Raw genomic sequence first — 14,787 nt, 5'->3', positions numbered from 1 at the left:
TAAGGATAGTAAAAGTCATTTTCAAGCACAAATGTAACATAACATTTGAAGTAAAAAAAAAAGTTGTAATTCTAGGTTATACAGTATAAACAGCTTATGAAAATATTAAATACAATTATAAAATGTGAACATATTTGTTACATATTTTTATTTATCATAATGCACGTTGTTTTATTTTTGTAATGGGTTTTTGTCATCATTTTGTTATAATATTGTTTTGAACTATTTGGTATTTGGTTACTATTAACTGTTTATTTTGTGTGATTTTAAATTTAAATATTTGACGGGTGCGCCAGTGAATTTTATTAAAACCAGACCAAAAATCCTAATAATCAAACTAATTCTTAATAATTCTTAATGTTAATAATAATATAGGGAACCCACAACAATAATAAAAATAAAAATAAACATTTAATTAATAGATAATAACAAATGAGATTTCGATTATATTTTGACAACTCAAATTGGAAATGAAATTTCTATTTCTGAAATGAAAATACACCTGACTTTTCTAACCTTTATCATTACTGCAATGCTCAAAACATATACATACTTGTATTTTAAAATACCGTTAAATAAGACCCCCAACCTTTTGTTTTACCTTTTTGGAGAGGAATTCAAGCATTAATTCATGGCTCTGTGTAAATCCGCCTTGAATGTCCCAGCAGGCTGCCGTACTTCTTACTATAAATACCTTAAGCCACTCCTCTGGACTCACTGGGTCTTTTTTCCTTCTGCAATGAAGGTGAGAACATCTATTCTACATATTGCCTAGCTTACATATATCTTGATTTCACGAAGCAAAATAATTTACGCATTAGATTTTTATTATGTAGACATAGGCATTTTGTGTTATTTATTATATTGTATAAGATCTTTACTGTACATTAGATCTTGTGCATTGAAATACTAAGTAAGGGTGATGAGAGTGGTATCATAAAAAGAAGTATGTTGTAGTATTTATGATACATTAATTAATCATAACATTAAATATGGTCGATTGGAACATATGCTGTGTTTACAGACATAACTCACCTTCCTGCTTAAAACTGGCTTAAACCGCCCACGTGTTGCATGCAAATAACTTAGCCTATAGTATAATACGAAAACGTTGATCTACAGTGCAAAATCCTGGATTCTGCTGTTAAAAGCTTATAATGAAACCGTGCTGTCATGTTTTAGTTCTTTATTTATTTCAATATTATCCTATATTTAGTTATTGTTATTCTTGGACACACAGCAGCGCGTGCTCGTGTCGGTAGGGGGCGTGAGCGCGCAAGACACGTGATTTCAACTCAAAGTGACACTCACTGCTGTCAATCACAATGCCAAGTACTGTAACCACATTGAACCCACTGCAGCGAGGTCTACTCTATAGAAAACAATGCTGCACAGTTATGAATTATGTTTTAACTCCATTACAGACCCTGAATGAAGGCCTTTTTCTTCCTATTTGGAAACCACCATGATTTTCCAGCATCAGGTAAAGATTTACTGTCAAGAATATATTTATAACCATATATGGTTGAATTTCACTTACTAGCTGCTTCTGCCAAAATTAAATCTTAAGGAAATTTCAAAGTGATCATAGAGGGAAAAAAAATAAAATAATATTCTGTTATTTATAAAACACACAGTTGACATAGTTTTTAATTATTCTCATATTTGTTTTAGATTAAAATGTATAAAAGTTTGAGGTCTTAATAGTTTAGTATTAAAGAAATTAATACTTTGATTCAGCAAGGATGCATTAAATTGATCAAAGTGACAGTAAATATTTATATATACTGTATATATAATATAATAATATTGTAATAATATTTTGATGACTGTAATAACATTATTTTTGTTTTTACTGTATTAAATAAATGCAGCCTAGGTGAGCAGAAGAGACTTCTTTCAGAAACCTTAAAAATATTACTGACCTCAAACTTTTGAACAGTAGTGTAAATAAACTGTATATGTAGCATTTTTCATGCTAGTATTTTACATAATATATTAATTAATAACATACAACTGCATTATAAATGCATACAAATAAATACAATGCATATCATTTGCACAATAATTCTTTACAAATCAGATAAAAAAAAAAAAAATGTTTTAGCTGAAGTCTAGTCCATCAATGTGTGTATCTTGTGTTAGTGTGTGTGTAGTTGTGTGTTTGTGTTCTCTGGGTTTTGCCCTATGAGACGTAACTCTGGCTGTGATGCCACTGTTGTGCCAAAAGTGGGCAGAAAGAAACTGGCTTGTGATCGACCCTGCTGTCCTGCATGGTGGACCAGGGGCTTGGAACGAGGCCGGATAACCCAACCCAGACCTCTGTGTGTGTTAGTGCCCATTTTAGTCCCATGTTAAACTCTTTCCAAATACTCCATTGTTCCCTTAAATTGTTTTTGTATTTGAATATTCTAGATTCTAACTGTGCTTCATGAACTCAAGACAGACACGGAATGGATGAAGTGGAGCTGCATTTTATATGGGTTGTGACTTAAAGTGCCCCTATTTTGCTTTTTCGGATATTACAGTTGTGACCAATCACAACAGACTGAACCATCTGACCAATCAGAGCAGAGTAGACCAATCACAACAGACTGAACCATCTGACCAATCAGAGCAGAGTAGACCAATCACAACAGACTGAACCATCTGACCAATCAGAGCAGAGCAGGCTCTCAGAAAAAAAGGGGTTTAGAGAGACTGGGTCATTTAGTTTCAGACATTGTGAGAAAAGAGGCGATGCTGTATATTAGTAGAAAAGTCAAATGTTTTTCTTTTCTTTTTTTACCTTGAATGCATGTAAACCTATCATAGGAGCCTCCAAAACAAAACTAGGAACCTTTAAAATAGCATAATAGGGGCACTTTAACCCAGTACCCTGAACAGAGGTCAAAGGTCGACTGCAGAAAGCTGGACAAGTAAGTCTTCCTCCTCCAGTAAACACACACACACACACACACACACACACAGGTGTTTTTGCTCCTCGAGGCGTTGCAGCACAGCTGGATGTGCCGTGTCTGTGTCATGAGGCAGCATAGAGCAGAAGGGCGCCATCAATTACTTTGTACACATAATTCCACAATGCAAAGAATGAGTGCCAGCCCGTACAAACCAGCATGAGTCCCTGTTTCAAGGGGGATGTTAATCCTGTAAAGTTTAGTTGGTCTTAAAATGCTCTCAAAACAGTTTGAATAATAGACCAGTCTCTATTTTTTTCATTTCCAAACAACTTTGCATGACTGTCATGCTGTTATCTGCAGTATGTTTAGGTTTTAATTAATTCTAATTCAGATAATCAGCTATTTTGAATTTAATTCAAAGTAGAGCAACAACAACAAGAAAGTCTCGGGATACCTTCTGCTGATGAAACCGTATGATTTTGTGTGAAGTGTGCTGTGATTTTTACTTTCTCAGAAATGGATCTTTGCTTCAATCTTTATTTTGCTTTAATAATTTCAGAAACATGACCAGCCAAATTGTTCATCTGCTTCGTGCCACATGTATCCGACTCAACTGAGGTCGTTGATCTCCGCCTGCTCTTTGGGCCCGCTGAACAAGATCACATGACCATCACCCACAACATACTTCATTCTGATTGGTCAACTTTTTTAACGAGCCATAAATTGTACAGTTGTTTTCACTCGTATCAATAATCCAGTGTCAGTTTATTTATTTTGAAAGCTGTCATAACCGAGATAATCCACAGTGAACTGGTCATTATCACAAAATAAATCAGTCTTTTTTCTCCATAATTGATCATGAAAAAAGTTAAAGTTTGGGGTCATTTTTTATTCTGCAAGGATGCATTAAATAGATCAATGTGACGCATCATTTAAAAAAAAATTTTGGGAACTAATAAAACAAGTCTTAACTTTAGACTAAAGTCTTCTGATGTGATAATTCTTCTGCCATAGAAATATTTAATGAAATAAATTTAAATGTTTATTTTGTTTGAGTCTTTGTCAGTCAAGCATGAGAATTTACATGTTTTGGTCCTGTTAGTAACGCATCCCTTTAAAGGTGAGGTTTTGGGAGGCCTCCTTGACTAATATATGCAGATTCCTTGTTTCTTTCTAAAGGTCAGGTAAAAGGATACGTGCATTTGGGTTTTGTCCTCCAAGAGCTGTGCTTTTTGTGCCAGTGCTTCACCCAAAAACAAAAAACAAAACATATTTAATAAAACACACGTACTCACAATTTGAGTTTCAAACATTTACTAATCACTGAATAATAGTTGAACAGAATGATGGAGGTAAAATAAATAAGTATTTAAGAGCCTGAACAAGGCCAGATGCTAATTGTGCTGCTCTCCATACAGAGACACAGAATAAAATAACAAACATGACTTAATAGTACATAAAAATCACTTCATTCAACAACATGAAAAGCCTAGCACACACTAGAAGACATAAGCTTGTCCTTTCGAAATCAACTCTCGCGTAGGTAAAGTATGTGTGTGAATCTGTGCAAGAACCACATTTCAGGATTGTTCCCACAAAGTCAGAGAGGAGATTGATCTTGAAAGTAAAAAGAAGAAAACAGGAGTTTTTAAATGTGCGCTTGGTCACATGATTCTCAATGTAAATACTCAGAGAGATGTACTTCCTGTTGGTTATCCGTGTAATGTGCATGTTGTTTAGTATTAATGAGATGTGAGATGTTTATAAAAGTGGCTACTGTGAGTCAAGTAGAAGTGTTTACAGTATGCACACGCACTTTCAGGTTTATATGCAAATATGTTTTACATACCTGTGCATTCAGTCACTAGACCGTGATTCATCAAACTGTACTTTCTGTTCAACACCATATTGTTTAATGTTAAAGGGATAGTTCACCGTTTGCTCACCCTCACGTTGTTTCAAACCTGTAGGAGTTTCTTTGTTCTGTTAAACACAAAAGAAGATGTTTTAAAGAATGTTGGCAATCAAACAGTTGATGGACCCATCGACCTCCATAGCAGGAAAAAAAAAAAATTACTATGAAAGTCAATGGCTATTGTCAACTGTCTGGTTACCAGCATTATTTAAAATATCCTCTATTGTGTTTAACAGAACAAAGAAACGCATACAGGTTTGAAACAACATGAGGGTGAGGTGAGTAAATGATGACAAAATGTTTATTTTTGGGTGATCTATCCCTTTAATAGTAATCATTTTCCAAATACATAAACCCACATACCCTGAGAAACACAGCAAGTAATCTCACCGTTTAAGCATAGCAAATCCTATCACAAATGCTTCAGACCGCTCAGAAAAGGAATATCCTTCCAGTAAAACTACAACATGAGATAAAGCATCCTCCTAGAATACACACACACACCAACACACCATACGCTCTGTAAAAAGACCTATTTATATAACCTTTACTCATTCCTTTAACTCATACTCATTCCAGTGTTGACGTCTTGGTTGAGTTGCAGGTTTCGGTGTAGAGTCCTGATTTGAAAGGAAGGGTGCTTCCAAACATTGCTAAAGATCCCTCTTGTTCCATGTTTAAAGTCAAAACAGGTGTGGATGTAGTTTACCCTTCAAGAAGCAACTCACAAAAACTGTCTTGCTCAAGGGTATTACAGTTGTAGATCAAGACTGTACTCTTGCAAACTCTTTCCTTGGGTTACTACTTAATGGAATCAACCTTTTATCTTTGTGCTTGCAGCCCCAATCCTTTTAACCAAAAGTTTACAGAGCAGGACTCAAGGTTTCATTTGGGAAGGGGTTTTGCGTGGTCAAAGAAAGTCCTCCAGCTGTCTTTGTTCGTAATTAGACTCCTAACTTCACCTTGGAAATTTTGGCCAAAGGAAAGAGACAGTTCCAATAGTTTTTCTATAGATTTAAAGGGGTTTCAGATGAATCGAGTAAAATGAAACCTAGTAAAATAGAGGGTGGGGATGTAGAGCAAGTCCAATCTCTCAGAAACTCTCCTTTCCTAGGTTCACTTCTACTTGGAATTGACCCTACTAGTATTGTGCTTGCAGCTCAGATCCTTAACTAAAAGTTGACCAAGCAGGATTCAAAGTATAATTTGGGAAGGTGTAGCACAGTAAAATGTCCTCCAATTGTTTTTGTTCCTAACTGGACTGGTCTTACTATAACAAAAAAGGCATTTCTATAGGATTAAAGGATCTTCAATGGATTCCCTTGATGAAAATAGTAGGTGGGGATGTAATGTATGCCCTTTCTTAGCATTCACTATATTATCTCTCAAAGATGATTGATGTTCGACAAATTTTAAGTCCGTAGTAGCTGACATTCTGTTGGCCCTTCAGAGGCTGCTGTGCCGACCCCACTTTTGCTCTCAGGAAGTCTCCAATTCTCCTGCTCTTTGTTGCCTTTCTCTTGATCATCCCAATGTTGGTCTCAAGAGTACTTGGTATTCGAGATCTTCTTCCACAGTAGTGTTTTGAGGTTGTTCAGAACAAGGGAATGATGCACCTCCATCTGCGAGGCAAGCCCGCTGAGAGTCACACAGGTGCGGAGCTGTTTCTCCAGGTCCTCCCTCAGGTCTGATGGCGCTCCGAAGAGTAGGAAGTCTTGCAGTAGCGCGCACACCTTGGCCAAGTTGGGCTGCACCACCTCCACATTGCACTGCCTTGCCAATCGGTCGCACGTCGCAGTACAATCTCGCCCGTAAGTGCAGTCGGCATTTGCCTCGCAAGTTCTCCCTCGCAGGAACCCCTTGACGGCTGCCTCCGATGCTAAGCTCTGAAGGTCCGCCATTTTGAAGTCATAATTTGCATTGTAGCCAACCCTTCTCGGGCTTGCGTCACATATGTAGAAGCTTCCGTAAACGCCATGAAACACCTCCTCCACGAACTCTAGCAGACCGATGGTTATTCGAGCCCTGCGGGGCCACGCGGGAGCGAGCCACTGGTTTAGAGCGACACCCAGCGCCTCAGGAAACACTGGCTGCAGCCAGTCAGGCACCTCCAGCCTGAAGAGGGCACTGTGTGATACGTGTTCGGTCACGTAAAGGTCTCCACAGAAGCCCAGCAGGTGAGGAGCATGTTCTTTATCCTGCAGTGCCACCATCAAAACAAATTCATTGATCTGAAGCAAAGCCCACACGGATTTCGCCTCTGCTAATGAAACTTTGCCATCACCGTTGACATCAGCTAGAGAAATCACACGGGTTACAAGGGTGCCAAGAGACGATTGCTCTCCAACACTGTCCTGTGAAGGAATGAGAGAAAGAGAAAGGGGGAAATTTAGGAGCATAGAAGTATTCATTCTAGAGAGCATTTTATTGGAGAAAATCTTTATATGCATTTATGTATGAGATCATTTAAAAAAAAAAATTTGATTGTTTTTCAGTGGGGAAAAAAAGAAGTAAGTAATTTGCCAATTTTAGGTGTACACTAACAAACAGATTAGCTACTGACTTCGGTACCAGGTCAGTAAGGAAATTACAAAAATTTGACAATACCAGCATTTTGAGCGCTGTTTAACGGATTCTTAAACACCTCTGATTGGCCACTGCGTTCACGCGCTCAACATATATGTCTGTGATTGACTACAATGATCAACGCTTCAAAAACATGTTGTCTTCCCCGAGCGCTTACACAGATACACAAGGGAGCGTTTGAAGCCATGTTTTTGAAGCGTTGTTCATTGATTGTAGCCAATCACAGACATGCGCGTGAAGACAAGCGTGTGAACACAATGGCCAATCAGAGACATATATGTTGAGCGCATGAACGCAATGGCCAATTAGAGGTGTTTAAGAATCCATTCAACAGCGCTCAAAATGCTAGAGGGAAATGCTGGTATTGTCTCATTTTTTTAAATTTCAGTACTGACACTAGCCTCAACATTAACAGACACGGACTAAAAGCCACAAAACTTCATGAGATGTTTAAATTACAGTCTTTATCAAGTACACTTGTATGCGTGTATACTGAAGTGTGCATGGCCATTTACAGCATTTGTGTGGGTTGTGTTTAAGTGTGTGTGTTTGTTGTTCTCCCCTGTGACACTGAAAGTGAGTGTATTGTTCTGGCTGTGACCTTTTCAAGCTCCTTCAGTTATTTTTGGCTTCTCTTCCTTGTTACCCCACTCCCTCCCCTGCTCTCTCTCCATTTTCACCCTTCTACAGGAGAATGAGGAACAGCCGAAAGCTTAGAGAGGCTTAGGCTGTCTTTAGCGCACTTTCTGCTTTGCTCTGCAGGACATGAACATCTCAAATCTCACTCACAATTAGGGCTGGGTGACACAGCGAATATTCTTCATATATTCCTGATCAGTTGAATGGTGATTTTTTGGTGATTAAAATTGACAAAGACGGCATTACAGTCTTTATCAAGTCTTTATCATGTCTACACGTCTGCACCACAACAATTCAAGTAAAAGACGTCAAGTTCTAGAATTTAAGGAAAGGCACTTTAGAACTCTATGAGCATAAAACTGGTTTCTTTGTCGAATGCAGGTCTGGTTTGCTGTGATATTTGCTTTTAATGTGAAAAATTGTGACAATAATGGAGATGTAGTAGATGAAGAGACCTTGAGGAAGGAATGCAGCATCGCTCTGAATTCATCCATGGATGTTCCGCGGGTGGGTTTATCATAGAGGTTGTTGTCATGCAGTAGTGGAGTGTCCGGACCCGTTTCTCCTCTTATGCTCTCTTCAATACCACACTTCACCAATAAGGCTTTCTCCTTCCACACAGCACTGTACACCTGCACCACACACACATATATATATTAACAGCTGTGTGACAGATATATATGCCTATTTAGGACCATCATTTAGTTTTTTACGTTGTGACCAAAAATGATGGAAAGGAAAAATAATTAAAATATGAATAATTTAATAATTTTTATTAAATAAATAATGCATTAATATATATATATATATATATATATATATATATATATATATATAGTAGAAAGGTTACTAAATAAAAAAGGTAAATATGAAGTAAAATGTCTAATAAATATTGTGGGAGGAAAATGTGCTTTTCTTTTTTCTTTTTAATTAAAATGTAACCAGAACATATTTTCAACATATTTCAAGCTATTTTATTTTAAGAATCATCCATTATTATATATATACACATGCCTATTTAGGACCATTATTTATTTCTTTTTCACACTGTGACAAAAAAATGAAAAGAAAAAATACATTATTAATAATTAAATTATTTTTTAATAAATCAACTAAGAAAATCCTTTAAAAAAAATGTATATAATAAAAAAGTAACATTGCAGTATAGGAAAATCACCATTGTGAAAAATGCATATTAAATAAAAAACGCTGAATATTAAGTAAAATGTCTAGATGCATTATCTCAATGAGAATCTGGGAGGAAAATGCTTTTTTGTTATGGAAAATAAATGTGATGCAAAAAAGATAATTTCTTATTTATTTTCTTTAAGAATCATCCATGCGTGTGTTTACCTGGTGTGTTGGTGACGTTGAAAGACAGTGTTGAAAAGACAGCGTTTTCTCCTCGCAGAGAGACTTACACACTGACCCCGAGATGATGCCTCTGCGGTAATGATCACACTAAAACACACACACAGGAAAAGGACAGGCATTGACCACAAATGCTACATACTGTAAATACTATATCTTGCCATCTATTCTCAATTAAACAGCCTTGTTCCAGGACAAACCTGCCAGTTAGAGGACAGACGGATCATGATGTTATGATGGATTGGTGCTTGGGTTGATAATGACCCACAAATGCACAGATCACTCTTAAGGCAGCGTATTACTTCTCCTCATCTGCGCTCTCTCTTCCTTCTCGCTTTCATTTCTGATATCTATCAAAGCGGCTGTCAGCATGCATGTTGCAAAACAAGAGCTGAAAAGGGCTTTCCTTTCTCTGGGCCTCACCAAGAGTCTAAACTATAACCGTGACACACAGATATGTACAGACGTATATTCTAACATCACTTTGAAAGGCGCTGAAAGGACTGGCAAATTCGTATGATACGAGACGGTGAGTAGATGAGAGAATTTTTTGGTGAACTATCTTTTTAAGAAAGAATATGTGAATGAGTTAAATCATAAATTCTATATTCAGCTACAGGATGTAAACTCAATCACACAGCATAATTAGCCAACTGCATAATTATGGACTGCCAACTCTCTCGGTTCCTCCTTTTAATTTTCCAGTTTCAGCTGTTACTGTATGTGCAATGACTTCCTGTCAGTGACAAATACTAGAGGGCAAAACAGCATAAATATACCCCATCTGTGTATGAGATCGCACTGAGGTGTTTGTCAATCATCCTGAACCATCACAAGACTCTCACTCTCTGTCTTAAGTGGCAAATCCTCTCTATTCTACGCTGATTCCACCTAAGTGGCAGGGAATGGCGCTCATGGGAAGAGATGTCCAGTTCAACTTATGCATTATGGAGGATGCAGTGACTTACGATGAGCATGGTACAGACGTGTCCTCTGCAGAGCTCTGAATAAGAGGAATACTGCATGTAAATCACCCAGCTGGCCACCAGAATCCCAAACCACGCCACCAACAGGTACTTGACCTTTACTGCAGGTAAGCGGGACTGAAAGAAACATAAATATACACTCAACAATATTTCACATGACATATATAAGCTCATGTTTACATTACATTTTCAATTCGATCTTATTTCCAATTTCATATGTTTCAAATTTTGTTTCAATGTGCAGTGTAAAAATCATTATTATTATAATATCAATCTTAGCTCAAACTTTGGCGTACTTTGACTATATATCATACAATAATGTATAACCATTTCTTTCTTACCTTACAATAAATATATTAAGTATTACACAGAAAGGTAAAATATTTTTAAAATAAGCTAAATGTAATATTTATTGATGAATCTTAACTCAACTATTGTCATCATTTTATGATATACAGACAAATTATTAAGAATAATTTATTTACACAATAACTAAATTATTATTGTATTATTATTATTATTATAAAAGTATTACACAAAAATGTGCATATAAAAATATGTTAAAAAATATGTAAAAATATAGATGCAAAATGTAATATTAATTTAAATATATCATTTCTTTAAATGCATTTCAAATTAAAATGTCATATTTATCGATGTGCATTATGTCTCAAATGTTTAGCTTTGAACAGTGAAATGAAGACTGGAAGTCCTAATTTTTCTTTTTCATATAAGAAAAAAATATATTAAATTACATGATGTAACTTGATGATGACATTGTGATGAATATGCCAGGGTGGAGTGTTTAATGCAGGATTTGTGCCACATTTAAAAGGTCATTTGAAAAACGTTTTTTGATTTGAGCAGAAAATCAGAATGGGGCGAGTTGGCTTGCGAAGGAACCGTAGCTTTGCTACTTTGTGAGAGAGAAAGCAACAGAGAAAGATTTTAATGGTGATTAGCATGTGTCCTCTTCTCTTGGACAGCTTTCAGGTGTAAAAGGGCACTGAATGCCGGAGGCAGCAACTGTTCTCTGTCCTCGAGTGGGAAAGTGAGTGTGTGTGACTCTGTGAAAACACACATATCTGATTACTGCCTGTTGATACAGACAACTTGTTATTAGACACCTAAATTCACTCTGTGTGTTCTCTGAAAACAAGGCCTGAACAAGCAATCCAAAAAATTCAGTTTTTAAAATTGTATTAATTTTTTTTATTTATTAAAATTTCTATCATGTAAAAATATGCACTGAATTTTTAATTGAAAAATAAACATTATGTAATCATTTACTCACCCACATGTTGTTCAAAACTCATATGAACAACATTGCAATTAAAAAGACATGCAAATACAACTAATGGGGCTTTCGAGCTTCAAAAAGCCGGCAAAAACACCATTCAAGTATCAAAAAAGAGGTCATATGACCACAATCATGAGAAAAATGTCACCCTATCTCTTCCTGACACGTTCATTTGAGTTAACAAAAGTAGAGATGTCGTATGCATGAACGGTTCATTCTTTTGAGTCAAATGTTTTCAATGAATCTATTGATCTCAATACCAGCCTGAGTGATCTGTTCACAAATTGACAAAAACAGACGCCCGCATTGACAAGCTCTTGTGTGAGGGGGGTTATGAGATAGCCACAACTTTGGTTAAAAAGAATACAAATACATTTTTATCTGTCTTCGGTCATAACTTGTGGAAAAAAATAGGGCAGACACTTGACAAGATGACAAACCGCCCTACATTTGCGCACGTTATCAAATTTACTTTGCTAGCATACGCTAGCGTACACATAAAAAAACTAAGCATGCTTTGGAATGCTTTAGAATTAGGGTTAGTTGCATGCAAGTATGCATAATTTATAGTTATTACTACAGTAACTACATGTAACAAGGGCATTGTCAAATAAAGTATTACCAAATTAAATAGTCTGTTCCTTACACATGGCTTCAGAAGACTTGGAATATAGCATACAAGTCATCCGGATCACTTTTATATTTTATTAAGCTTTTGCATCATTCTTGGAAGACTGAAAGCCTCAGTTCCCATCCATTGTAATTGCATGGAATAAAACACCAGTGAAACTCTAGTGCTTTTGTTTAACTTCAGGCTGAATCACTGCTGTTTTCGTTCTCTTGTACGAGAGAAAAGAAAGATGCATTTGTCATCTGTGCCATCTTCAGTGCGAGGAGTTGAGCTACACAGTCTCAAACGGTCACAGTGTGCACTTCCACTGAGTGCACTTATGACACAGTGTGCATTAAGCATCAGTCGTGTGTATGTGTGTGAGATTAGCTAAAGATGGGAAAACAGTATATTAACAGCAACATTTAAAATGACAGATCCTCTTTCTTATGATTTATGTAACCTGTCTTATAACAATACAGACTAAGAATGCAATGCATATAAATCAGGAGATTCAGTGATGGTATCAAATGGTCATACCATGCTATATGATAGAATAGGGGTGACCGGGGCTAGTTGTCACACTGGGTCACAAAGACTGTATTTCAGTTAATTTTAGAAGTACAATTACACAAATGTGTGTTTTCACTAACAGAATTTGTTGATATGTTTACATGTTGCCTTTAGCATATTTACTGTTTCATTAATACTTGTGCAATATATATATATATATATATAAATATATATATGCATATTTATTTTTTACTGTATATACATATAGACACTACTGTTTAGATTTTACTGAAAAGCCTAAAATAGGTTCATTTACTGGCAGGTTCCCCCTATAAGTTGGGCATGGTGTCACAAAATGTCAACATATTTCTGGGCAAAAATGTTTAATAGCTAACAGAAATTGACTTTCAAAATTAAACCTCCCATGAGATATCTTTACTAGAGTAACAATATCCCTGGTTCCCCTTTTCATAGTGTTGAATGACTTCCATTTTTATGTCTCATGGTATTTACACAGTATTCATGGTAATGCAATGCCCACGAAACATATTACCTTGGTGCCATAGGCTACTCAAAAAATATGGTGATATACCATGGTACTTTTGTGTTACTGTGTTATTTCAATTTCTTTAAAAGGTTTCCGTAGGTTAAATTATTCCCAAACATCGTCATTCGAGTGAAGAAAGTTACCTTTAAACCCTTAGATAAGGGACAGAAGAGCACCAGGTGCACCAGCCTGCGTAAACTCCTCGGCATCTTCACAGGAACACTGATGATGCGCAGCACAATTACAGATTCACTTTCTCATCTCGTTTTCTCCTTTACAGACGACACGCCAGCGGTGTTCTCCGGCACAATAAAGAGCAAAAATAAGCATTTGCTCTTATTTTATAGCCCTGTGCTTTCGTTTCAAGATGCAATCGGCCGTGCGATGGAGAAACATCCCATGCTGGTGGTGCTCAACTCAAGGGCACGCGCGCGCACACGCATCCATTTGCACGCGCTGCATCCAGAGACGCGCGAGCTCCAGGCATCATCCTCGCGCGACGAGATACGGAACGGCCAAAGATGCTTTAAAAACTAGCTCTGACATTTGCAAGATATTTCTCCTGAAGAGTGAGAATGAGAATCACTGACGATCTGCTGGAGATTCGGCCTCTCTGTGTGACTCCACAAAGCGCCTTAAAGGGGAAGAGACTCTGATTTACACTACCGACAGAAAACAAACAATACTGTCCCTTTAAATAGGACTGATTACAATATAATATAAACATAAACATAATAAACTAAGATAAACATCTCTTTAAATGTGATATAATACATTTATTTCGATAAAAATGTCTTTAATGTCGTTTTAAAAAATAAATAAAAAGACAATATAGCCTACTATCCCTTACATTTGACCACATACAATAGGATACAATTAAGAGAAATATCCCTTTAAATGTGAAATTTAGAATAGAAAAATATAATAAAACCTTTTTCTATTATTGTTTTTTACCGATTACCGATTGTTTTTTTCGGTTTTAAAATATCTTTAATTTCGCTTTTTTATTTATTAAAAGACAATAAGAATACCCCTTAAATTTGACCAAAGACCAAAATGATATTGCAAGGATATTAAAACCATATTCACAAGGCTAAATAGAAAGACATTTAGAATAAAATATACATAAAATAAATAATCAACATAGAACAGAAAAGAATAGAGAATCCCTTTAATAGAATAGAATAGAATAGAATAGAATAGAATAGAATAGAATAGAATAGAATAGCATGGAATAGAACAGAAAAAGACAAATTTATCATGAAAATCAGCTATGTTTTTTTGCACATTTAGTACATTTGTAGTCTAAAAGTAATTGAAGTGTCAAATGCATTTTGAATAATAATTCTAGAACATTTATGAATAATAGAAAATGAAACACTTAAGTTCAATTAGATTTGAGTTATTATCAGTTAGATAT

The 14,787-nt window shown here is 36.1% G+C and overlaps 1 protein-coding gene and 1 long non-coding RNA gene across 5 annotated transcripts; one reads left to right on the top strand and one right to left on the bottom strand.

Annotated features, from left to right (window-relative positions):
* Window positions 1-20: 20 nt before the first annotated feature.
* LOC309478212 lies at window positions 21-3,940 on the top strand. Of its 2 annotated transcripts, XR_014198859.1 has the most exons (3): window positions 21-745; window positions 1,425-2,918; window positions 3,460-3,940. It is a non-coding gene; the product is annotated as an uncharacterized lncRNA (long non-coding RNA). The 2 variants fall into 2 exon arrangements; XR_014198860.1 differs by lacking the exon at window positions 21-745 and having other exon boundaries at window positions 752-2,918.
* A 257-nt stretch (window positions 3,941-4,197) lies between these two features.
* On the bottom strand, window positions 4,198-14,018 carry dipk1b (divergent protein kinase domain 1B). 3 transcript variants are annotated; one of them, XM_082141683.1, is made up of 6 exons: window positions 13,511-14,016; window positions 11,153-11,464; window positions 10,380-10,514; window positions 9,394-9,501; window positions 8,496-8,672; window positions 4,198-7,169 (listed from the first exon to the last, which is right to left on the bottom strand). In XM_082141683.1, exons 3-6 carry the CDS (start codon window positions 10,434-10,436, stop codon window positions 6,357-6,359), a joined length of 1,155 nt encoding a protein of 384 aa, XP_081997809.1. In that variant the 5' UTR covers window positions 10,437-10,514; window positions 11,153-11,464; window positions 13,511-14,016; the 3' UTR covers window positions 4,198-6,356. The 3 variants fall into 3 exon arrangements, with proteins under 3 accessions (XP_081997809.1, XP_081997807.1, XP_081997808.1); XM_082141681.1 differs by lacking the exon at window positions 11,153-11,464 and having other exon boundaries at window positions 13,511-14,018; XM_082141682.1 differs by having other exon boundaries at window positions 11,153-14,016.
* Window positions 14,019-14,787: the final 769 nt, after the last annotated feature.

Source organism: Leuciscus leuciscus (assembly GCF_965113295.1).
Source record: "Leuciscus leuciscus genome assembly, chromosome: 16".
NCBI lineage: Eukaryota > Metazoa > Chordata > Actinopteri > Cypriniformes > Leuciscidae > Leuciscus > Leuciscus leuciscus.
Note: the sequence above shows the minus strand (reverse complement) of the source record. Positions and strands in the feature narration are given on the sequence as shown.

What these genes read in the sequence shown, in the direction of transcription:
- dipk1b (XM_082141681.1), bottom strand. Translation starts at nt 13,576, where the DNA reads ATGCCGAGGAGTTTACGCAGGCTGGTGCACCTGGTGCTCTTCTGTCCC. An exon ending in ACGTCTGTACCATGCTCATC is followed by an intron (nt 9,502 to 10,379) that starts GTAAGTCACTGC and finishes TGTGTGTTTTAG; the next exon opens with TGTGATCATTACCGCAGAGG. An exon ending in TGCTGCATTCCTTCCTCAAG is followed by an intron (nt 7,170 to 8,495) that starts GTCTCTTCATCT and finishes ATTCCTTCACAG; the next exon opens with GACAGTGTTGGAGAGCAATC.